The sequence below is a fragment of the Procambarus clarkii genome, chromosome 9 (genome assembly GCF_040958095.1).
Source record: "Procambarus clarkii isolate CNS0578487 chromosome 9, FALCON_Pclarkii_2.0, whole genome shotgun sequence".
NCBI lineage: Eukaryota > Metazoa > Arthropoda > Malacostraca > Decapoda > Cambaridae > Procambarus > Procambarus clarkii.
In genome coordinates, this window is record NC_091158.1 from 28,970,153 (window position 1) to 28,997,293 (window position 27,141).

General features: G+C 46.8%; 1 protein-coding gene across 1 annotated transcript in view; it reads left to right on the forward strand.

Annotated features, from left to right (window-relative positions):
• LOC123766095 (uncharacterized) overlaps positions 1–27,141 on the forward strand; it is a 902,969-nt gene that overhangs the window by 772,940 nt on the left and 102,888 nt on the right. The window contains exons 54-56 of the mRNA XM_069321294.1: positions 1–145; positions 585–822; positions 12,111–12,225. The exon at positions 1–145 is cut by the window's left edge and continues 18 nt beyond it. Of these exons, the coding sequence (XP_069177395.1) occupies positions 1–145; positions 585–822; positions 12,111–12,225 (498 nt within the window). The remainder of the gene's footprint in view (positions 146–584; positions 823–12,110; positions 12,226–27,141) is intronic.

Sequence of the window (27,141 nt, forward strand, 5' to 3'; positions counted from 1 at the left end):
TGGTGAGGGAGCCAGTGTGGCCCACACAGCGGCTGGACCTGCTGCTGCTGGTCAACGAGGCCAAGTGTGACACCTTCATGTACCAACACCTGATCCGGCCCTTGCCTCCAGTGCTCGAGAGAATTGCAAGACAAAAGAACTTAAGGTAAAATATACCTTGACAGCCGCGACGATTGTTGGGTTGTTGGTGGAGACAATTTCCATACGCTACTCCGATAAAATTTGAGATGTCTGTTGTAAAGCCTAAAACTTCTTTTAATAAAAAAAAGTATAAATTTATAATGTTTGTATATTATTGCATGTTTTTGGTTAAAACGAAGGCTTATTAGATTATATCTGCATGATTCTTGCAATGGTTAGATGGTGCTGGACCTCATTGCCACTATACAGTGGCATTCTGACCAGCATTTAATCATAGTCTGTTGCATCCAATTATTTTCAACATTTGTTTAATTTTAAGAAGCTTCATAATTTTTTAATTACTTATTCACATTATCAATTTTAATGCAGGTATGGCACCTAAACATAAAACAATTCAATCTCTGAGTACTAAAATGTTTAATTTCCCGCACTCTCGTGAACAGTGACATAGATATAGGTGTGGTTGGGTACGGGACCCGGGGCGGGGAGGTGATCTACCACACCTCCGGGGCGTCTTTCCTCGCCCCAGTCTCACAGTTCCGGGCCACACAGCCAAGGAACAGACACCACGCCCTGGGCACTCTCCAGCAGGGGCTCAGGGCAGTCACCACCTTCCCCTTCCGCTCTGGATCAGTTCGAGTTGCCTTCGTTGTGAGCTGTGATGACCAGGACCTTCCGAAGGTGGGTTGTCAGATAATACTCTGCATTCTTTCATTCATGGTAAAAATATGATTGGTAATTAAATAAATAATTTTGAAAGGTGATAAAATAATTGATTTGTAAGTGATAAATGTTAGCTTCTTATAGATATTTAGATACACAATGCGGCATTCATTAAAACTATATTTTGAAGAGATTAAAAATTAGTTTTTGATTAATAATCTTTTACAGTTGAATATCTTCCGCGTGTTCCGTATCCAATTTATTCACATACAATGCACTAAGGCATATACACAATATATATATATAAATATATATATATATATATATATATATATATATATATATATATATATATGTATATATATATATATATATATATATATATATATATATATATATATATATATAGTAGGCATCCTTCAGTCTCGGGAGACTATGGAGTTGCGCCCTAGTTGCCAATCCTGGTGCAGCATCTGGTGTGACTGATGAGGCCAATCCGAGAGTGGCAGTCCATCCCACACCGAGCACAAACGAAGTCCGATTCTGGTCTGTCTTCCTGGCTACCAGCTATCCTTCTCTGTCTCTTTGCCTCCGATTCCTTGGCAAGTGACTCCTCGAACTTGGAGAGACCTCGTTGAACAGACTGCCTCCAGGCTGAACGGTCTGCAAGCCAGTGTCTCCCATATAGCAAGATCGACGTCCATGGCTTTCAGGTCCCTCTTGCATACGTCTTTGTACCATAGCTGGGGCTTGCCTGGTGGACGCTTTCCCTGCCTCAGCTCTCTGTACAGGAGATCCTTGGGAATCCTGCCGTCGCCCATTCGCACAACGTGCCCGAGCCAGCGCATTCGTCTCTGTTTCAGCATTGTGTACATGCTGGTGATTCTTGCTCTCCCCAAGATGTTGTTGTTTGTCACCTTGTCCTGCCAGGTGATGTCCAAGATGTGTCGAAGGCAGCGCATGTGGTAGGCATTCAGCTGTGTTTCCTGACGGGCGTGTGTGTGTATATATATATATATATATATATATATATATATATATATATATATATATATATATATATATATATATATATATAGCAGGGAGCTATATATACATATAGATATATATATATAATATATATATATATATATATATATATATATATATATATATATATATATATATATATATATAGCAGGCTGCAGGGAGCAGCCTTAGGCCTCATTCTCAATGCATCCAAATGTGAAATAATCTCCCGCAACCCAGACATCACTGGGCAAATACAAAATGCTCTTCCAGACATTCTCGTTGTCGAATCACCGGACTGCACTCTCCTGGGTGCCCCCATTGGCCCACGAGCAATCGAGGAGGTCCTGGCTGCAAAAATCACTGACCTAAAGAGAATGCAGGACAGGATTGACAAGATTGATGCCCATGATGCTCTCTTTCTCCTTACAAGATGCCTGTCTCTCCCTAAGTTGACCTACTTTCTGAGATGTTCTCCATCCTACAGCAGCCCTAAGTTAAATGTGTATGACACCCTTCTGAGGTCCATGCTGGTGAAAGTCCTGAACCTGCCATTGGACGACTCTCAGTGGGAGCAAGCAACCCTTCCTGTAAGACACGGCGGCCTTGGTGTCCGCACAGCCTCCCAAATTGCTCTACCAGCCTTCCTTTCCTCCTCTCATGCATCGCACGACCTCGTCAGAGATATTTTACCTGCAACCCTGAGAGATTCAGCAGGAATACACGATCCTGCTTTCACTGAATGTTCAAATCAGTGGAATGTTCTTGCAGCCCCAGCCACCATTATAGAGCCAACAAAACAACACAAACAGTCCGGCTGGGACCACCCTCTAGTGGAAAAAGTAGCTGATGCCATGCTAAGCGTCGCAACATCAGACAAGGAGAAAGCCCGCCTCAGAGCAGTGCGTGCCCCCCATGCAGGAGACTTCCTCCTGGCAGTACCCATGTCTGCAATGGGCACGCGCCTAGATCCAGAATCCCTTCGTGTAGCAGTGGCCCTCCGCCTTGGTGCCCCAATTCACACTGAATACAAGTGTATTTGCAACAGGGTGGAAGCAGACCAATACGGACTGCATGGGTTGCATTGCGGAAGCACAAAGGGCTGGCATGCAAGACACAACGAGGTCAATGACATCATCAAGAGAAGCCTCGTCTCAGCTGGGTGCCCAGCGGAGAGAGAACCTCGCATCCTAGGGGTCCAAAACCCGGATTTCCCAGCACTTCGCCCTGATGGCATCACCATATACTCATGGAAGGAGGGTAGACAGTTGGTGTGGGACTACACATGTGTATCCACCCTGGCTGACACCTATGTACACTTCGGAGCTGATCAAGCAGGTGGGGCGGCCAACCACAGGGAAACAGCAAAATCACTCAAGTACAGGCGACTGGAAGGTCAATACCTCTTTGTTCCCATAGCGTCTGAGACGCATGGCCCCTGGGGCAAGAGTGCCTTGGGATTTCTCAAGGAATTGGGGTCCAAGCTCATTGACGTCACCAGAGACCCAAGGGCTTCCAGTTTTTTATTTCAGCGTCTCAGTGTGGCGATCCAGAGGGGAAATGCTTGCTGCGTCCTCGGTTCCTGTCCAGAAGCGGAGGAGCTTCAAGAGATCCATAACCTTTAGGCATTTGTCTTGTATGTTTTGTAACCTTTAAATACACAATAAAGGAAAAAAAAAAAAAGGGAAGGGGGTGGTAGGAGAAAAGCACACAGAAACTGTATTGGAGGGGACCCACATTCCCTCCAATGCGTTATGTGTGGTTTCCTCCGAGCCTATGGGTCCCCCTTCTTCCAGCCAGAGGGAGTATATATATATATATATATATATATATATATATATATATATATATATATATATATATATATATATATATATATATATATATATATATATATATATATATATACACACACACACTAGCTGTACCTGGCCACGCGTTGCCGTGGCTCAGCAACGCATGTGCGTTGCTGAGCCAAGCAACATTTCCCTGTCCCCCAGTCCTCCCCACCATTCTCCCCTCCCCCATCCCCTCGTCCTCCCAACAATTCCCCATCCTCTCGTCCTCCCAACCCCTTCTCCCCTCCGCTGTCCCATCTTCCTCCCCACCATCCTCCGCTCCCCTGTCCCCTTGTCCTCCCCACCATTCTCCATTCCCCTGTCCCCACCATCCCCAACTTCCCCGTCCCCTCGTCCTCCCCAACATTATCCCCCACCTCTTTCCCCTCGTTCTCCCCACCATCTCCCACTCCCTTCCCCTCGTCCTCCTCACTCCCTCGTCCGATGCATTCCCAAATGATCTGATGTTCCCATCAGAAAATTGGGAACATTAAATGATCTGATGTTCACATCAGAAAATTGGGAACATTAAATGATCTGATGTTCCCATCAGAAAATTGGGAACATCAAATGATCTGATGTTCCCATCACTGAAAAATTAGAAGAACAGTAATAAAACGAAATAAAAACAATGAAAAAAATAAACAAAATTAACTATACTCACGAAATGAATGGTATGGTAAAACACACAGCTCAATTCCAGTGCAATGTTACACAAAATCTATATAAATAAAATGGAAATGTTCGTTTCTTCAAAATCGCTAATCACCGAAAGTTCTTCACCGATTGCTTTGAAATTTTCACACAATGTTCCACTCGCATCCGCGCATGTTTTTATATACATACTATATAGATGTCATGCCTGTGACGGTAAAAAACATTCATTTTCTGAAAAACTGTGTTTTTCATGTGTTTTTCCTGTGAGGGAAATCTTCGAGACCTCTTCTTAACCGATTGTTTTGAAATTTTGACACAACGTTGCATTCGAATAGGCGCGTCTTTTTATATATCTATTATATACATGCCTCACCTGTGAAAGGAAAAAACATGTTTTTTTTTTAAACAGCGCCGTCTGTTGGACGTAAGAGCAACACACGCTGATATCTCCGAAAGTTCTTCACCAATTGCTTTGAAATTTTGACACAACGTTGTATTCGAATAGGCGCATCTTTTTATATACCTACTATATGGATGCCTTCTCCGTGACAGGTAAAAACATGCGTGTTTGAAATACAGCGTTATCTGTTGCACATAATAGCAACATGCACGCTATACTAAATATATCACGAATTCCATTTCAATGTGTCCGATTGCAGTGATAAATTGAATTTTCATAGATTTCGATTTATTTTATTTTTATTGAATTTTTTTGTGTGATATTGTATTGGAATTGAGCTGTGTTGTTTACCATACCGTTCATTTCGTAAGTATAAGTATAAATGCCACACCTGTGACAGGTAAAACTATGCTTTCCTTGAAAAAACAACGCCATCTGTTGCATGTAAGAGCAACACACACATGCTATACTAAATATGTTACAATTCCATTTCAATGTTTCTGATTGCATTGATGAATTGAATTTTCATACATTTTGATTTATTTTCATTTTGATTTAATTATTTTGTGTGAATTGCGTTGGAATTGAGCTGTGTTGTTTACCATTCCATTGATTTTGTGGGTATAGTTTATTTTTTATTTTTTCATATTTTCATATAATTTTTTAACTGTTTTTCTTATATTTCAGAGATGGGAACATCATATCACTTGATGTCCCCAATTTTCTGATAGAAACATCAGACAATTTGGGAAGGCATTGGACGAGGGAGTGGGGAATGATGGGGATGACGAGGGGACGAAAGTGAGAGATGGTGGGAGGACGAGGGGACAAGGGAGGGGGTAATGGTGGGGAAGGACGAGGGGACAAGGGAGGGGGTAATGGTGGGGAAGGACGAGGGGACAAGGGAGGGGGTAATGGTGGGGAAGGACGAGGGGGACGGGGTAGTTTGGGATGGAGGGGACGAGTTAATGAGGGAATGAAGAATGGTGGGAAGGACAAAGGGACAGGGGAGTGGGGCATGGTGGGAAGGAAGAGGGGATAGTGGAGTGGGGAGGACGAGGGGACGGTGGAGTGGGGAATGGTTGGGAGGCCGAGGAGACAGGAGAGGATGGAATGGTGGAGAGGACTGGGGAACAGGAAAGGTTGCTGTGGCTCAGCAACGCACAAGCGTTCCTGAGCCACAGCAACGCGTGGCCGGGTACTGCTAGTAATTAAATAACAATTTAAATAAATCGAAATCTATGAAAATTAAATTTATCAATGCAATCGGAAACATTGAAATGGAATTGTAACATATTTATTATTGTGAATGTTGCTCCTACGTGCAACAGATGGAGCTGTTTAAAAAAAAATATTTTTACCTGTCACAGGTGTGGTATCTAAATAGTAGATGTATAAAAACATGTGCGTATTCGAATGGAACGTTATGTCAACATTTCAAAGGAATCGGTGAAGAACTTTCAGAGATTACAGCGTGTGTTTCTCTTACATTCAACACATGGCACTGTTTAAAAAAAAAACATGTTTTTTTCCTGTCACATGTGAGGCATGAATATAGTAGGTATATAAAAACACGCGCCTATTCGAATGCAACGTTGTGTCAAAATTTCAAAACAATTGGTAAAGAGGATTCGAAGATTTCCCTCACGTGAAAAACACATGAAAAACACAGTTTTTCAAAAGAAAAATTGTTTCAATTTGGTTTATTTTAAATATTATCATTATATTATATTAAGAACATAAATTATTGACTTAGTTATGTTTGTTTAGGTTAGGAAAGATAGGTTAGGTTAGGTTTGGTTGGGTAGGTTAGGTTCGGTTATATATCTACGTTAATTTTAACTCAAATTAACAAAAATTTAACTCATACATAATGAAATGGATAGCTTTATAATTTCAAAGAAAAAATATATATAAATTCAGGAAAACTTGACTTATTAGGTAAATCGGGCCTTGCATAGCAGGCCAAGTACTGCATTCTGGCTACTAGGTACATTCTGGCTACTAGGTACAACACACACACACACACACACATTATATATATATATATATATATATATATATATATATATATATATATATATATATATATATATATTATTATTATTATTATTATATATGACCGAAAAAGTAAGATTAATAATTCTAACACGAATTTTCTAGATCTTTCTTACGTTTCTTTTCACTGTTGATGGTAATTCAAAAATCAATTCTCCAAAATTCATTTTTATTTCTAGTCTGACGCGACACTTGAGCGCGTTTCGTAAAACTTATTACATTTTAAAAGACTTTAGTTTACAAACACAAAACTGAAACTGAATAGAGCTTACACATCCTCGATTTTATATATACATTTGGGTAAGGTGGATGAGGTGAAAACAAACTTTCAACAATGGGTATTGAATGGGTATTAAATTCAAACACAAGACAGAACACGAAACAATGGGTATTGAATGGAAGTAATTGTAGAAAGCCTATTGGTCCATATTTCTTGATGCTTCTATATTGGAGCGGAGTCTTGAAGTGGGTAAAATATAGTTGTGCATTAATTGGCTGTTGATTGCTGGTGTTGACTTCTTGATGTGTAGTGCCTCGCAGACGTCAAGCCGCTGCCTGCTATCGCTGTATCTATCGATGATTTCTGTGTTGTTTGCTAAGATTTCTCTGGTGATGGTTTGGTTGTGGGAAGAGATTATATGTTCTTTAATGGAGCCCTGTTGCTTATGCATAGTTAAACGCCTGGAAAGAGATGTTGTTGTCTTGCCTATATACTGGGTTTTTTGAGGCATACAGTCCCCAAAAGGGCATTTGAAGGCATAGACGACGTTGGTCTCTTTTAAAGCGTTCTGCTTTGTGTCTGGAGAGTTTCTCAGGAGTAGGCTGGCCGTTTTTCTGGTTTTATAGTAACTCGTCAGTTGTATCTTCTGATTTTACTATAATGGTTTACTATAAAACCAGAAAAACGGCCAGCCTACTCATGAGAAAAACTCCAGACACAAAGCAGACCCTTCAGCTATGCTTACACTGATGACCTCCTTATAGTGAGTTGCTCTCCGGCTGACCATTGGAAGCATCTTCGTATTCTTTTTACTCACCTGTGCGAATATAGCCTGCAGATTAATATTGAGAAATGCATTTTCGAGGTTCCTGAGCTCAACGTCTTGGGACACCGAGTGTCCTCCACAGGTATTATGCCACTGGAGAAGAAGATTGACGCTATCCGAGATTTTCCGACACCCACCGCAGCTAAGTGGTGGGTGTCGGAAAATTCTTGAAGCTTCTTCTCCCTAAGAAGGTTCAAGAATTCCTGGGTGCGGTTAATTTTTACCAAAGGTTTATCCCGCACTGTTCTGAGATCCTGAAACCTTTATATAACCTCCTGTGTGGGCATAAGCAGGCGTCCAAAGTACCCCTGCCATGGTCACCAGAGGCAGAGATGGCGTTCACCAACCTTAAGCAGGAGTTAGCTCAACTCACTCTCCTCGCCCGTCCAGTATTCAAGGCGTCAATTAGCCTCTCATTTGATGTCTCCAACACTGCTATAGGAGTGGTACTCCATCAATTTATCGACGACACCTGGTGACCCATTCCTTTTTTTTTAGCAGGCTTAACGTCAGCAGAGACGAAATACAGCACAATTGACAAGGAACTCCTTGCTATATATGTAGCCATTCAACACTTCAGGCATTTTCTCCAGGGACGTGACTTCCACGTCCTCATCGACCACAAACCACTGGCTGCTGCCCTGGCAGCAAAGGGAGATTCCCACTTGCTGCAAGTCATTCGACATTTGAGCTAAATATCCCAGTTCACAACTGACATCAGGCACGTGAAGGGGACTGAGAATGTAGTCGCAGATGCCTTCTCTCGACCTTGCTTGTGCGCACTTTTCCCGAGACGATCCACTTTGACTACGCAGAAATTGCTAGAGCCCAGCGACAGGACCTGGAACTCCTACAATTGGGCACCTCTTCCTCAGCACTTCGGCCTGTTGACGTACCTGTGCCTAATTCAGAGGATACTATCACATGTGACACATCTCTCATTGGCGTCCTATTGCCATGTATACCCAAGAACCATCGGCGCAGGATCTTCACGGCTCTCCAATCCTTGGCTCACCAGGGCATCCTAGCTACACCATGCCTCCTGACCAAATGGATGGTATGGCCAGGAATTAACACTGATGTTCGAAGTTGGATGTGCAACTGCCTCCAGTGTCAGCAATCAAAGATACATCGACACACACAGACGCCTCTTCAGAACTTTCCGTTACCATCGGCCAGATTTGAAGTAGTGCAAGTGGATTTTGTCGGTCCATTTCCTCGATCCTGGGGATGCTCATACCTACTCACGTATGTTGACCGCTTCTCCAGATGACCTTAGGCAGTTCCTATGGTCGAAATGACAGCCGAGTCGGTAGTTCGGGCTTTCCTTTATGGGGGGTATCCCGTTTTGGAGCCTCTGCAACGCTTGTCACGGACCAGGGTCAACAATTTGAATCACAGTTGTATAGGGAACTCATCAGACCCCTCTGCGCCCCGAGAACTCTCGGGGCGTGATGGGCGCTGGCTCCTGGTGTGTCCTCGGGGCGTGGTGGACACTGGCTCGTGCTCTGATGGAGGTTACGGAAGATGTTAATACGTTTTTGCCCAACTGAGCTTGAGCATTTGAGTGGCCATTGAGATGTGGTTTTGCTGACCTTGGTCGCTTCACATGGACATTCCACGTTGCTGAAGGTAATATGCCTATAATGGGGGTATGATTTCTTATACCATCACACCCGCTTGGTGGATGTGACGTATGGGGGAGCTTCAGTGGGTGAGTACAGAGCAACAGGTACTCACTAGCCTTGCCCCACATAACTCTCCTGACCTGCAGAACCTTCTGGAGGAATTTGAGGACATCACGAAGCCACAGCTGCCATTAGGATGTGGTTTTATTCCACTGCTCGACTACCTTGCACTACAGGACGCCTGGCGAGTTTTCGGCTGGGATCGCTAGGAACCGAAGGTCTCCCAGGTGGTTCTCTGTGTGAGGTTGCATTTACCTCTCTGGGAGGGATGCCCAGGGTCGCCAAACATCTGCTTTAGAACATGTTTATCTGCCTTAGGGAATAGTAGCCATCTGCCGACAGGTAACAATTAGCTGTAAGGCTTACAATTTTCTCTGTCTATAGCCGGCTGTGGCACATTTGGCACTACTACTATAGTGGCCCCTAAATCAACAACACCAGCCTCTTAGCTGACAAGCAAGGGGCGGAATACTTGTAACTGCATTCCTCCTACACACTGACAGTAGGTTTCAGGGCAGGTTATGGAAACAATGTGTGAGGGAAATTTTCCAAGCAGGAATTCATTTGATTTATGTACTTTAAAATATTAACTTATTAGTTAACTTTAATTTAATATTATTAATTAAGAATGGACTGTATATTTAGGAGTGGACTGTATTTTGCATAGTAGACTGTATTTAAATTTATCCTGTTGGATGTTGTCCTACTCACAAGTTTGGGGGGTATATGTACGTAGCCCATACCACTACTAGTGGATAATAAATAAACTACAAAATTAATGTTAGTACAACTGTTAAATAGGTTAGAGATAAACATTTCTTAGCAAGTGAGTAGCAACAGCCTGATAATAGGCACTGGACATCCTTCTGTCCCCTTCCATGAAACCTCGTTGGATAGGGAGAAATCTGAAAAAAAATTTCTCCTATGCAAAATCAAGATAAAAAACCACATCTAGTATCGGGCCCCTGCGAAAGGGAGACGGAACTTTCACCTATGACAACAAAGAAATGAGCAAGATACTGAGGAAGCAGTACGACTCTGTTTTCAGCGAGCTACTAAACACACTAAAGATTAATAACCCAAATGAATTTTTCATAGATATGATACCAACATCAAATCATATATCAGATGTCACCCTATCCCCACTGGATTTTGAAGAAGCTATAAACAGTAAGCTTCTGCACCAGGCCCTGATTCTTGGAACGCCATATTCATCAAGAACTGTAAAAACTACTATCACAGGCCCTTCACATTCTGTGGAGACAAAGCCTAGATACTGGCGTTATCCCTGATATACTAAAAACAGCAGAGATAGCACCACTCCATAAAGGAGGAAATAAGGCAGAGGCAAAAAATTACAGACCGATAGCACTAACATCGCACATCATAAAAATCTTTGAGAGAGTGCTAAGAAGTAAGATCACAAAATACATGGAAGGAATGGCAGGATGTGCACAATACCCCCGTTGAAAAGCAAAGGTGCAACATGTACTCTGAGAGAGTACTTTATCAACATCAGAGGCTGCAGACTGTTCAACACACTTCCACTACACATAAGGGGCATAACTGGGCGACCCCACACAGTGTTCAAGAGAGAACTCGATAAGCACCTCCAATGGATAACTGATGAACTAGGCTGCGATTCATACGTTAGGCTGCGAGCAGCCGCGTCCAACAGCCTGGTTGACCAGTCCAGCAACGAGGAGGCCTGGACGACGACCGGGCCGCGGGGATGCTAAGCTCCGGAAACACCTCAAGGGCTCTAATGGTGACTGGGAATGTCTCGTGTTACCACAGGTTGACTCAATGTTATTTCCTCCTCCCTCGAACTGCACCTGCCGAGTAACTAATAAGAAGTATTCTGTCACTACTATACACAGCATATTTCAGGGAAGGAATTTGTATTAAGATACAAGAGCTTACCCGTTCGGGGTGGCTCGCTGGTAACATAACCGGGCTACAATATATGATAACACTTGGCCAAGACAAATTAATATATTTTACCAGTCGATGGGTACAATACTTCCCAAGGTACAAAATCGGGGGTTGAGCGGACTTCTAGGGTTCCTATATCACGAAATTTGCGAGAAGTGTGGATGATACGATCACGTGTTGAGTCTTGTGGGAGCTGGTACGTGTGAGCGTCTAGCATGCCATCCACACAATGGTGTCGCTTGGCGTCTCCCTCCCCGACTCTCGCAGTGGACACGACCATCGACAAGGTTCCAAATTCGTCATTAACGACCTGTGATTCGATTGGTATTTAATTAAATACCAATCGTTCTAATGAGTACTTTTTATCATGTTTAACCCTTAGACTGAAGGTTTTAGGTTCTCATAAGGGAAATGTTGTGCGTAAGTGGCGGATTTACTTAAGAGGCAATATTCAATTTACCCTGAGAAGCCACTATACTTGATTCCTTTATTGATCCTCTCATGGTTATTAGTGGATAATATTAGTATGTCCTACCATCACCGTATTAGCTTGGTATGGTAGGGGTTAGTAATATCGTCTGTTCCGAACACAGCAGCATTTGCTTCGTGTGTCAGGGTTAAATATTGTGTGTACGAAAGATTTTCGATCATGTGAGACTATCACCATTTGTTGCAGTTTCCTGAGAGTCTGCCACAAGAGCTGGTCCGTCGTCGCCTGACGCTCTTCACACTCACCCCGGACCGGCTCCTCCTCAACCCCAGTCGTCCCACGGCAGTCAGGAACACCATAGGTAAGAACAACTTCTTCCGTCATGCTGTACTTCGCCAGTAATGTTGTCACCAATTTTATTTACCACGGAAACTGTCAGTGAACTCTTATGTGAGCTTTCTTGCTGGACAGGTACAGTAGTCGAGATTGCAACCTCGACTACTGGTTGGTGACCTCTCTCTAGGTTACCTAGCAACTGAGAGCCCTCTTGTTGGTTACCTAGCAACTGAGAGCCCTCTTGTTGGTTACCTAGCAACTGAGAGCCCTCTTGTTGGTTACCTAGCAACTGAGAGCCCTCTTGTTGGTTACCTAGCAACTGGGAGCCCTCTTGTTGGTTACCTAGCAACTGAGAGCCCTCTTGTTGGTTACCTAGCAACTGAGAGCCCTCTTGTTGGTTACCTAGCAACTGAGACCCCTCTTGTTGGTTACCTAGCAACTGAGAGCTCTCTTGTTGGTTACCTAGCAACTGAGAGCCCTCTTGTTGGTTACCTAGCAACTGAGAGCCCTCTTGTTGGATACCTAGCAACTGAGAGCCCTCTTGTTGGTTACCTAGCAACTGAGACCCCTCTTGTTGGTTACCTAGCAACTGAGAGCTCTCTTGTTGGTTACCTAGCAACTGAGAGCTCTCTTGTTGGTTACCTAGCAACTGAGAGCTCTCTTGTTGGTTACCTAGCAACTGAGAGCTCTCTTGTTGGTTACCTAGCAACTGAGAGCCCTCTTGTTGGTTACCTAGCAACTGAGAGCTCTCTTGTTGGTTACCTAGCAACTGAGAGCCCTCTTGTTGGTTACCTAGCAACTGAGAGCTCTCTTGTTGGTTACCCAGCAAGTGGGAGGCCTGGTGTTGGTTACCCAGCAAGTGGGAGGCCTGGTGTTGGTTACCCAGCAAGTGGGAGCCCTTGTGTTGGTTACCCAGCAAGTGGGAGGCCTGGTGTTGGTTACCCAGCAAGTGGAAGCCCTTGTATTGGTTACCCAGCAAGTGGGAGGCCTGGTGTTGGTTACCCAGCAAGTGGGAGGCCTGGTGTTGGTTACCCAGCAAGTGGGAGCCCTGGTGTTGGTTACCCAGCAAGTGGGAGCCCTGGTGTTGGTTACCCAGCAAGTGGGAGGCCTGGTGTTGGTTACCCAGCAGGTGGGAGCCCTTGTATTGGTTACCCAGCAAGTGGAAGGCCTGGTGTTGGTTACCAGCAAGTGGGAGGCCTGGTGTTGGTTACCCAGCAAGTGGGAGGCCTGGTGTTGGTTACCCAGCAAGTGGGAGGCCTGGTGTTGGTTACCCAGCAAGTGGGAGGCCTGGTGTTGGTTACCCAGCAAGTGGGAGGCCTGGTGTTGGTTACCCAGCAAGTGGGAGGCCTGGTGTTGGTTACCCAGCAAGTGGGAGGCCTGGTGTTGGTTACCCAGCAAGTGGGAGGCCTGGTGTTGGTTACCCAGCAAGTGGGAGGCCTGGTGTTGGTTACCCAGCAAGTGGGAGGCCTGGTGTTGGTTACCCAGCAAGTGGGAGCCCTGGTGTTGGTTACCCAGCAAGTGGGAGCCCTGGTGTTGGTTACCCAGCAAGTGGGAGGCCTGGTGTTGGTTACCCAGCAAGTGGGAGCCCTTGTATTGGTTACCCAGCAAGTGGAAGGCCTGGTGTTGGTTACCAGCAAGTGGGAGGCCTGGTGTTGGTTACCCAGCAAGTGGGAGGCCTGGTGTTGGTTACCCAGCAAGTGGGAGGCCTGGTGTTGGTTACCCAGCAAGTGGGAGGCCTGGTGTTGGTTACCCAGCAAGTGGGAGGCTCTGTCGCCAAGAATGCAGCGTTGGTAGGTCGCCATTAGTGTCTGAAGAGAATCGATCGGGGACACAGATGTTACATTTTGCGGCTTGAAGTTAACACTTTCAAGTGAAGAGAGTTCACTAGAAACACTTTTAGCACTAAGTGGAAAATACCTCTCTTTGGAAGATGTCACCACCTTGGTGTGTCTAGCAGTGGCTGGGCGTGGAGGAGATGCCTAAACTTTTGAATCCATTGCCAGCAGCATAGGTAACCTCAGCCGGGGGGTTGATTGTCAGTAGCATGGGTAACCTCAGCCGGGGGGTTGATTGTCAGTAGCATGGGTAACCTCAGCCGGGGGGTTGATTGTCAGTAGCATGGGTAACCTCAGCCGGGGGGTTGATTGTCAGCAGCATGGGTAACCTCAGCCGGGGGGTTGATTGTCAGCAGCATGGGTAACCTCAGCTGGGGGGTTGATTGTCAGCAGCATGGGTAACCTCAGCCGGGGGGTTGATTGTCAGTAGCATGGGTAACCTCAGCCGGGGGGTTGATTGTCAGCAGCATGGGTAACCTCAGCCGGGGGGTTGATTGTCAGTAGCATGGGTAACCTCAGCTGGGGGGTTGATTGTCAGTAGCATGGGTAACCTCAGCCGGGGGGTTGATTGTCAGTAGCATGGGTAACCTCAGCCGGGGGTTGATTGTCAGTAGCATGGGTAACCTCAGCTGGGGGGTTGATTGTCAGCAGCATGGGTAACCTCAGCCGGGGGGTTGATTGTCAGTAGCATGGGTAACCTCAGCTGGGGGGTTGATTGTCAGCAGCATGGGTAACCTCAGCCGGGGGGTTGATTGTCAGCAGCATGGGTAACCTCAGCCGGGGGGTTGATTGTCAGCAGCATGGGTAACCTCAGCCGGGGGGTTGATTGTCAGTAGCATGGGTAACCTCAGCCGGGGGTTGATTGTCAGTAGCATGGGTAACCTCAGCTGGGGGGTTGATTGTCAGCAGCATGGGTAACCTCAGCCGGGGGGTTGATTGTCAGCAGCATGGGTAACCTCAGCCGGGGGGTTGATTGTCAGCAGCATGGGTAACCTCAGCCGGGGGGTTGATTGTCAGTAGCATGGGTAACCTCAGCCGGGGGTTGATTGTCAGTAGCATGGGTAACCTCAGCTGGGGGGTTGATTGTCAGCAGCATGGGTAACCTCAGCCGGGGGGTTGATTGTCAGTAGCATGGGTAACCTCAGCTGGGGGGTTGATTGTCAGCAGCATGGGTAACCTCAGCCGGGGGGTTGATTGTCAGCAGCATGGGTAACCTCAGCCGGGGGGTTGATTGTCAGCAGCATGGGTAACCTCAGCCGGGGGGTTGATTGTCAGCAGCATGGGTAACCTCAGCCGGGGGGTTGATTGTCAGCAGCATAAGTAACCTCAGCCGGGGGGTTGATTGTCAGTAGCATAGGTAACCTCAGCCGGGGGGTTGATTGTCAGTAGCATAGGTAACCTCAGCCGGGGGGGGGGTTGATTGTTAATTTCAGGTAGTCAGGCATCGATTATCGACCTACCAAATTATTTTCACATACACCGCAGTTAAGGGCAGGTACTGCAGGTTGATGCTGGCAATAACATCATGAACAGGCCGATCAGAGAAGATGGTGCCCACTCTGAGAATGAAAACATGCCTCGCAGCCTGTTACTGCCTCACTGGGAGTAAGATCAGGTTGGCTGCCTCTAATGCAGTCTGTATGGTGGGAATGAACAGGCCCTGAAGAGCCTCTTCATTCTTGAAGAGGAATTGAGCTCCACTGTCGTCAACGATGTCGATCTGTGCAACGGTGGTGATTCCCAACAGAATACCGAGAGTTTCCGTCCGGGTCAAGGTGTGAGACCCTCGGAACCGCATCTTTGCTTTGTGAATAATGGTACCAATTGATGTGTGCTATCAGCCAGGACAAAGCCAGAGCAATTCAGTTGCTATCTCCTCAACGGGCGCCGCAGCGATGGGAACATGTTCTGTCAGTACTGCTCACCAGTGAGTTAGATATGAGAAAATAAAGACCTTAAACAAAGTATAAGACAATCAAATCTGCCAATGTTAGGAAAACAACACGTACAGAATGTAGGAATAATGGTGTATGATGACATTACGTTTAAGGAGAACCCAACAAATATAGTGTCAGCTGGAGAAATGATGGGATGGAATACGAGAACATCCATTCCAGGAATCCTATGACAATGTTCATGCTAATGAGATCACGTGTGATGTTCCGCCATGAGTACTGCTCAAACTCACTTTCCTCTTCAGAGCAGGAGAGACTGCTGAGAAAAGGGATGCAGAGAACCTATAGAGCAAACACAGACACGATAGAACACCTTAACTATTGGGTTTGTCTCATAGCTTTCAAAAAGTACTCTATGGAAAGGAGACGAGAGAGAGAGAGAGAGAGAGAGGTATAAAATCCATATTAATGGAAAATACTGGAAGGCCAAGTTCCAAACGTGCAAAATAAAATAACAACAAGAACGTAAACGATACGGAAATAAATGTAGATTAGAGCCAGTGAAGAGTAGAGGTACCATAGGCACACTCAGAGAACACTGTAGGAACAAGCGTTGTTAGATATCTTCCCAGGAATCACAAGAAATATTGTCGGAGCAAAATTCGAAGCCGTGAAGAAAAAACTGGACATATGAAGGAAGAAGTGCTGGACCAACCGGGATATAGTTGACTAGCTGACATGCTGCTGGCCCAACCCGTCCTCCAAAAAAAGAAACGTCGCTTTTCGCTCGTATGCGCACTATGGCCAAATGTGGACGTAATTTGAAATGAAATCAACTCAAAAAAGTGACGTACTGTCCCGTTTTCTGTTTGAGTCCCCCGGCCTACTCGGAAACGCTAGGAAAGGAAACTTTCAATTAACGTTTTTCATAAAATTTTGAAACTTTATGAGCTGGCCACTCCAAGCAGCATCATTTGACAGCAAGTTCCAACAAGTTCAGCCTGGCCCAGGGCCAGGCTTTGAGAGTAGAACTCTAAGAACCGCATCCAGGTACATACCATAGTCACCTTTGTGTGTAGTAGTGGTCACCATACCACAGTCACCTGTGTGTAGCAGTGGTCACCACACTACAGTCACCTGTGTGTAGTAGTGGTCACCATACCACAGTTACCTGTGTGGGTAGTAGTGGTCACCATACCACAGTCACCTGTGTGTCTAGTAGTGGTAACCATACCACAGTCACCTGTGTGTCTAGTAGTGGTCACCATACCACAGTCACCTGTGTGTCTAGAAGTGGTCACCATACCACAGTCACCTGTGTGTCTAGTAGTGGTCACCATTCCACAGTCACCTGTGTGTCTAGTAGTGGTCACCATACCACAGTCACCTGTGTGTCTAGTAGTGGTCACCATACCACAGTCACCTGTGTGTGTAGTGACAAGTGTGTAGTACTGGTCACCATACCACAGTCACCTGTGTGTTTAGTAGTGGTCACCATACCACAGCCACCTATGTGTCTATTAGTGGTCACCATACAACAGTCACCTGTGTGTCTAGTAGTGATCACCATACCACAGTCACCTGTGTGTCTAGTAGTGGTCACCATACCACAGCCACCTGTGTGTCTAGTGGTGGTCACCATACCACAGCCACCAGTGTGTAGTTGTGGTCACCATACCAGAGTCACCTGTGTGTATAGTAGTGGTCACCATACCACAGTCACCTGTGTGTCTAGTAGTAGTCACCATACTACAGTCACCTGTGTGTGTAGTAGTGGTCACCATACCACAGTCACCATTGTCTAGTAGTGGTCAACATACCACAGCCACCTGTGTGTAGTTGTGGTCACCATACCAGAGTCACCTGTGTGTATAGTAGTGGTCACCATACCACAGTCACCTGTGTGTCTAGTAGTGGTCACCATACCACAGTCACCTGTGTCTAGTAGTGGTCAACATACCACAGTCACCTGTGTGTCTAGAAGTGGTCACCTTACCACAATCACCAGTGTGTGTAGTAGTGGTCACCATATCACAGCCACCAGTGTGTAGTAGTGGTCACTATACCACAGTCACCTGTGTGTGTAGTAGTGGTCACCTTACCACATTCACCAGTGTGTGTAGTAGTGGTCACCATATCACAGCCACCAGTGTGTAGTAGTGGTCACCTTACCACAATCACCAGTGTGTGTAGTAGTGGTCACCATACCACAATCACCAGTGTGTCTAGAATTGGTCACCATACCACAGTCACCTGTGTGGGTAGTAGTGGTCACCATACCACAGTTACCTGTGTGGGTAGTAGTGGTCACCATACCACAGTCACCTGTGTGTCTAGTAGTGGTCACCATACCACAGTCACCTGTGTGTCTAGAATTGGTCACAATACCACAGTCACCAGTGTGTGGTAGTGGTCACCATACCACCATACAACATTAGGAGCCGGTCGGCCGAGCGGACAGCACACTGGACTTGTGATCCTGTGGTCCTGGGTTCGATCCCAGGCGCCGGCGAGAAACAATGGGCAGAGTTTCTTTCATCCTATGCCCCTGTTACCTAGCAGTAAATAGGTACCTGGGTGTTAGCCAGCCGTCACGGGCAGCTTCCTGGGGGTAGAGGCCTGGTCGAGGACCGGGCCGCGGGGACACTAAAAAGCCCCGAAATCATCTCAAGATAACCTCAAGATAACCACAGCCACCTGTGAGTGTAGTAGTGGTCACCATACCACAGTCACCTGTGTGTCTAGTAGTGGTCACCATACCACAGCCAACTGTGTGTCTAGTGGTGGTCACCATACCACAGTCACCTGTGTGTATAGTAGTGGTCACCATACCACAGTCACCTGTGTGTCTAGTAGTGGTCACCATACTACATTCACCTGTGTGTGTAGTAGTGGTCACCATACCACAGTCACCTGTGTCTAGTAGTGGTCACCATACCACAGCCAACTGAGTGTCTAGAAGTGGCCACCTTACCACAATCACCAGTGTGTGTAGTAGTGGTCACCATACCACAGCCACCAGTGTGTAGTAGTGGTCACTATACCACAGCCACCTGTGTGTATAGTAGTGGTCACCATACCACAGCCACCTGTGTGTGTAGTAGTGGTCACCATACCACAGTCACCTGTGTGTCTAGTAGTGGTCACCATACTACAGTCACCTGTGTGTGTAGTAGTGGTCACCATACCACAGTCACCTGTGTCTAGTAGTGGTCACCATACGACAGCCACCTGTGTGTCTAGAAGTAGTCACCTTATCACAATCACCAGTGTGTGTAGAAGTGGTCACCATACCACAGCCACCTGTGTGTCTAGAAGTGGTCACTATACCACAATCAACAGTGTGTGTAGTAGTGGTCAGCATACCACAGCCACTAGTGTGTAGTAGTGGTCACTATACCACAGTCACCTGTGTGTGTAGCAGTGGTCACCATACCACAGCCACCTGCGTGTGTAGTATTGGTCACAATACCACAGTCACCTGTGTGTCTAGAAGTGGTCACCATACCACAGTCATCTGTGTGTATAGTAGTGGTCACCCTACCACAGTCACCTGTGTGTCTAGAAGTGGTCACCATACCACAGCCACCTGTGTGTGTAGTAGTGGTCACCATATCACAGTCACCTGTGTGTCTAGAAGTGGTCACCATACCACAGTCACCAGAGTGTGGTCACCATACCACAGTCACCTATATGTCTAGTAGTGGTCACCATACCACAGTCACCTGTGTGTCTCTAGTAGTGGTCACCATTCCACAGCCACCTGTGTGTGTGTAGTGGTGGTCACCATACCACGGTCACCTGTGTGTGTGAAGTAGTGGTCACCATTCCAGCCACCAGTGTGTGAGTAGTAGTGGTCACCATACCACAGCCACCTGTGAGAGTAGTAGTGGTCACCATAGCACAGTCACCTATGTGTGTGTAGTTGTGGTCACCATTCCAGTCTCCTGTGTGTGTGTAGTGGTCACCATACCACAGTCACCTGTGTGTGTAGTAGTGGTCAACATACCACAGCCAACAGTGTGTAGTAGTGGTCACCATACCACCGTCACCAGGGTGTTTTAGTGGTCACCATACCACAGTCACCTGTGTGTAGTAGTGGTCACAATACCACAGCCAACAGTGTGTAGTAGTGGTCAACATACCACAGTCACCTGTGTGTGTGTGTAGTAGTGGTCACCATACCACAGCCACGAGTGTGTAGTTGTGGTCACCATACCACAGCCGCCTGTGTGAGTAGTAGTGGTCACCATACCACAGTCACCTGTGTGTGTGTAGTAGTGGTCACCATACCATAGCCACCATTGTGTAGTAGTGGTCACCATACCATAGTCACCTGTGTGTGTAGTAGTGGTCACCATACCACAGCCACCTGTGTGTCTAGAAGTGGTCACCATACCACAGCTACCTATGTGTGTAGTAGTGGTCACCATACCACAGTTACCTGTGTGTTTAGTAGTGGTCACCATACCACTGTCATCGGTGTGTAGTAGTAGTCACCATACGACAGTCACCATTGTATGTGTGTAGTAGTGGTCACCAAACCACAGTCACCCGTGTGTGTTTGTATTGGTCACCATACCACAGTAACCTTTGTGAGTGTAGTGGTCACCATACCATAGTCACCTGTGTGTGTAGTAGTGGTCACCATACAACAGCCACCTGTGTGTGTAGTAGTGGTCACCATACCACAGTCACCTGTGTCTAGTAGTGGTCACCATTCGACAGCCACCTGTGTGTCTAGTAGTGGTCACCATACTACAGTCACCTGTGTGTTTAGTAGTGGTCACCATACCACAGCCACCTATGTGTCTATTAGTGGTCACCATACCACAGTCACCTGTCTGTGTAATAATGGTCACCATACCACAGCCACCTGTGTGTGTAGTAGTGGTCACCATACCACAGCCACCTATGTGTGTAGTAGTGGTCACCATACGACAGTCACCTGTGTGTGTAGTAGTGGTCACCATACGACAGTCACCTGTGTGTCTAGTAGTGGTCACCATACTACAATCACCTGTGTGTGTAGTAGTGGTCAGCATACCACAGTCACCTGTGTCTAGTAGTGGTCACCATTCGACAGTCACCTGTGTGTGTCTAGAAGTAGTCACCTTACCACAATCACCAGTGTGTGTAGTAGTGGTCACCATACCACAGCCACCTGTGTGTCTAGAAGTGGTCACTATACCACAATCAACAGTGGGTGTAGTAGTGGTCACCATACCACAGTCACCTGTGTGTCTAGTAGTGGTCACCATACTACAGTCACCTGTGTGTGTAGTAATGGTCACCATACCACAGTCACCTGTGTCTAGTAGTGGTCATCATACCACAGCCACCTGTGTGTCTAGAAGTGGTCACCTTACCACAATCACCAGTGTGTGTAGTAGTGGTCACCATACCACAATCACCTGTGTGTCTAGAATTGGTCACCATACCACAGTCACCTGTGTGGGTAGTACTAGTCACCATACCACAGTTACCTGTGTGGGTAGTAGTGGTCACCATACCACAGTCACCTGTGTGTCTAGTAGTGGTCACCATACCACAGTCACCTGTGTGTCTAGAAGTGGTCACCATACCACAGTCACCTGTGTGTCTAGAAGTGGTCACCATACCACAGCCACCTGTGAGTGTAGTAGTGGTTACCATATCACAGTCACCTGTGTGTCTAGTAGTGGTCACCATACCACAGTCACCTGTGTGTCTAGAAGTGGTCACCATACCACAGTCACCTGTGTGTCTAGTAGTGGTTACCATTCCACAGTCAAAAGTGTGAAGTAGTGGTCACTATACCACAGTCACCTGTGTGTGTAGTAGTGGTCAACATACCACAGCTACCAGTGTGTAGTAGTGGTCACCATACCCCAGTCACCTGTGTGTCTAGTAGTGGTCACCATACCACAGTCACCTGTGTGTCTAGTAGTGGACACCATACCACAGTCACCTGTGTGTCTAGTGACAAGTGTGTAGTACTGGTCACCATACCACAGTCACCTGTGTGTTTTGTAGTGGCCACCATACCACAGCCACCTGTGTGTCAATTAGTGGTCACCATACCACAGTCACCTGTGTGTCTAGTAATGGTGACCATACCACAGTCACCTGTGTGTCTAGTAGTGGTCACCATACCACAGCCAACTGTGTGTCTAGTAGTGGTCACCATACCACAGTCACCTGTGTGTCTAGTAGTGGTCACCATACTACAGTCACTTCTGTGTGTAGTAGTGGTCACCATACCACAGTCACCTGTGTCTAGTAGTGGTCACCATACCACAGCCAACTGTGTGTCTAGAAGTGGTCACCTTACCACAATCACCAGTGTGTGCAGTAGTGGTCACCATACCACAGCCACCTGTGTGTCTAGAAGTGGTCACCATACCACAATCACCAGTGTATGTAGTAGTGGTCACCATACCACAGCCACCAGTGTGTAGTAGTGGTCACTATACCACAGTCACCTGTGTGTATAGCAGTGGTCACCATACCACAGCCACCTGTGTGTGTAGTAGTGGTCACCATACCACAGTCACCTGTGTGTCTAGTAGTGGTCACCATACTACAGTCAGCTGTGTGTGTAGTAGTGGTCACCATACCACAGTCACCTGTGTCTAGTAGTGGTCACCATACGACAGCCACCTCTGTGTCTAGCAGTAGTCACCTTACCACAATCACCAGTGTGTGTAGTAGTGGTCACCATACCACAGCCACCCGTGTGTCTAGAAGTGGTCACTATACCACAATCAACAGTGTGTGTAGTAGTGGTCACCATACCACAGCCACCAGTGTGTAGTAGTGGTCACTATACCACAGTCACCTGTGTGTGTAGTAGTGGTCACCGTACCACAGCCACCTGCGTGTGTAGTAGTGGTCACCATACCACAGTCACCTGTGTGTCGAGAAGTGGTGACCATACCACAGTCATCTGTGTGTATAGTAGTGGTCACCATACCACAGTCACCTGTGTGTCTAGAAGTGGTCACCATACCACAGCCACCTGTGTGTGTAGTAGTGGTCATCATACCACAGTCACCTGTGTGTCGAGAAGTGGTCACCATACCACAGTCACCAGTGTGTGGTCACCATACCACAGTCACCTATATGTCGAGTAGTGGTCACCATACCACAGTCACCTTTGTGTCTCTAGTAGTGGTCACCATTCCACAGCCACCTGTGTGTGTGTAGTGGTGGTCACCATACCACGGTCACCTGTGCGTGTGAAGTAGTGGTCACCATTCCACAGCCACCAGTGTGTGAGTAGTAGTGGTCACCATACCACAGCCACCTGTGTGAGTAGTAGTGGTCACCATAGCACAGTCACCTATGTGTGTGTAGTTGTGGTCACCATTCCACAGTCACCTGTGTGTGTGTAGTGGTCACCATACCACAGTCACCTGTGTGTGTAGTAGTGGTCAACATACCACAGCCACCAGTGTGTAGTAGTGGTCACCATACCACCGTCACCAGTGTGTTTTAGTGGTCACCATACCACAGTCACCTGTGTGTAATAGTGGTCACAATACCACAGCCAACAGTGTGTAGTAGTGGTCACCATACCACAGTCACCTCTGTGTGTGTAGTAGTGGTCACCATACCATAGCCACCATTGTGTAGTAGTGGTCACCATACCATAGTCACCTGTGTGTGTAGTAGTTGTCATCATACCACAGCCACCTGTGTGTCTAGAAGTGGTCACCATACCACAGCCACCTGTGTGTGTAGTAATGGTCACCATACCACAGTTACCTGTGTGTCTAGTAGTGGTCACCATACCACTGTCACCGGTGTGTAGTAGTAGTCACCATACGACAGTCACCATTGTATGTGTGTAGTAGTGGTCACCAAACCACAGTCACCCGTGTGTGTTTGTATTGGTCACCATACCACAGTAACCTTTGTGAGTGTAGTGGTCACCATACCACAGTCACCTGTGTGTGTAGTAGTGGTCACCATACAACAGTCACCTGTGTGTGTAGTAGTGGTCACCATACCACAGTCACCTGTGTCTAGTAGTGGTCACCATTCGACAGCAACCTGTGTGTCTAGAAGTAGTCACCTTACCACAATCACCAGTGTGTGTAGTACTGGTCACCATACCACAGTCACCTGTGTGTATAGTTGTGGTCACCATACCACAGCCACCTATGTGTCTATTAGTGGTCACCATACCACAGTCACCTGTGTCTAGTAGTGATCACCATACCACAGTCACCTGTGTGTCTAGTAGTGGTCACCATGCCACAGCCACCTGTGTGTCAAGTGGTGGTCACCATACCACAGCCACCAGTGTGTAGTTGTGGTCACCATACCAGAGTCACCTGTGTGTATATAGTGGTCACCATACCACAGTCACCTGTGTGTCTAGTAGTGGTCACCATACTACAGTCACCTGTGTGTGTAGTAGTGGTCACCATACCACAGTCACCAGTGTCTAGTAGTGGTCAACATACCACATCCACCTGTGTGTAGTTGTGGTCACCATACCAGAGTCACCTGTGTGTATAGTAGTGGTCACCATACCACAGTCACCTGTGTGTCTAGTAGTGGTCACCATACCACAGTCACCTGTGTCTAGTAGTGGTCAACATACCACAGTCACATGTGTGTCTAGAAGTGGTCACCTTACCACAATCACCAGTGTGTGTAGTAGTGGTCACCATATCACAGTCACCTGTGTGTAGTAGTGGTCACTATACCACAGTCACTTGTGTGTGTAGTAGTGGTCACCATACCACAACCACCTGTGTGTGTAGTAGTGGTCACTATACCACAATCACCTGTGTGTCTAGAAGTGGTTACCATACCACAGTCACCTGTGTGTCTAGTAGTGGTCACCATACTACAGTCACCTGCGTGTGTAGTAGTGGTTACCATACCACAGTCACCTGTGTGAGTAGTAGTGTTCACCATACCACAGCCACCTGTGTGTGTAGTAGTGGTCACCATACCACAGTCACCTGTGTGTCTAGAAGTGGTCACCATACCACAGCCACCTGTGTGAGTAGTAGTGGTCACCATACCACAGTCACCAATGTGTGTGTAGTAGTGGTCACCATACGAAAGTCACCTGTGTGTGTAATAGTGGTCACCATACGACAGTCACCTGTGTGTGTAGTAGTGGTCAGCATTCCACAGTCACCTGTGTGTGTGTAGTGGTCACCATACCAGTCACCTGTGTGTGTAGTAGTGGTCAACATACCACAGCCACCAGTGTGTAGTAGTGGTCACCATACCACCGTCACCAGTGTGCTTTAGTGGTCACCATACCACAGTCACCTGTGTGTAGTAGTGGTCACAATACCACAGCCAACAGTGTGTAGTAGTGGTCAACATACCACAGTCACCTGTGTGTGTGTGTAGTAGTGGTCACCATACCACAGCCACGAGTGTGTAGTTGTGGTCACCATACCACAGCCGCCTGTGTGAGTAGTAGTGGTCACAATACCACAGTCACCTGTGTGTGTGTAGTAGTGGTCACCATACCATAGCCACCATTGTGTAGTAGTGGTCACCATACCATAGTCACCTGTGTGTGTAGTAGTGGTCACCATACCACAGCCACCTGTGTGTCTAGAAGTGGTCACCATACCACAGCCACCTGTGTGTGTAGTAGTGGTCACCATACCACAGTTACCTGTGTGTCTAGTAGTGGTCACCATACCACTGTCACCGGTGTGTAGTAGTAGTCACCATACGACAGTCACCATTGTATGTGTGTAGTAGTGGTCACCAAACCACAGTCACCCGTGTGTGTTTGTATTGGTCACCATACCACAGTAACCTTTGTGGGTGTAGTGTTCACCATACCATAGCCACCATTGTGTAGTAGTGGTCACCATACCACAGTCACCTGTGCGTGTAGTAGTGGTCACCATACAACAGCCACCTGTGTGTGTAGTAGTGGTCACCGTACGACAGTCACCTGTGTGTCTAGTAGTGGTCACCATACTACAGTAACCTGTGTGTGTAGTAATGGTCACCATACCACAGTCACCTGTGTGTTGTAGTGGTCACCATACCACAGTCACCTGTGTGTCTAGTAGTGGACACCATACTACAGTCACCTGTGTGAGTAGTAATGGTCACCATACCACAGTCACCTGTGTATAGTAGTGGTCACCATACGACAACCACCTGTGTGTCTAGAAGTGGTCACTATACCACAATCAACAGTGTGTGTAGTAGTGGTCACCTTACCACAGCCACCAGTGTGTAGTAGTGGTCACTATACCACAGTCACCTGTGTGTGTAGTAATGGTCACCTTACCACAATCACCAGTGTGTGTAGTAGTGGTCACCATACCACAGCCACCTGTGTGTTTAGAAGTGGTCACTATACCACAATCAACAGTGTGTGTAGTAGTGGTCACCTTACCACAGCCACCAGTGTGTAGTAGTGGTCACTATACCACAGTCACCTGTGTGTCTAGAAGTGGTCACCATACCACAGTCACCTGTGTGTGTAGTAGTGGTCACCATACCACAGTCACCTATGTGTCTAGTAGTGAGTAGTGATCACCATACCACAGTCACCTGTGTGTATAGTAGTGGTCACCATACCACAGTCACCTGTGTGTGTAGTAGTGGTCACCATACCAGTCACCTGTGTGTCTAATAGTGGTCACCATACTACAGTCACCTGTGTGTGTAGTAGTGGTTACCATACTACTGTCACCTGTGTGTGTAGTAGTGGTCACCATACCACAGCCATCTGTGTGTGTAGTAGTGGTCACCATACCACAGTCACCTGTGTGTCTAGAAGTGGTCACCATACCACAGTCACCTGTGTGTCTAGTAGTGATCACCATACCACAGTCACCTGTGTGTCTAGTAGTGGTCACCATACCACAGCCACCTGTGTGTCTAGTGGTGGTCACCATACCACAGCCACCAGTGTGTATTTGTGGTCACCATACCAGAGTCACCTGTGTGTATAGTATTGGTCACCATACCACAGTCACCTGTGTGTCTAGTAGTGGTCACCATACTACAGTCACCTGTGTAGTAGTGGTCACCATACCACAGTCACCTGTGTCTAGTAGTGGTCAACATACCACAGCCACCTGTGTGTAGTTGTGGTCACCATACCAGAGTCACCTGTGTGTATAGTAGTGGTCACCATACCACAGTCACCTGTGTTAGTAGTGGTCAACATACCACAGTCACCTGTGAGTCTAGAAGTGGTCACCTTACCACAATCACCAGTGT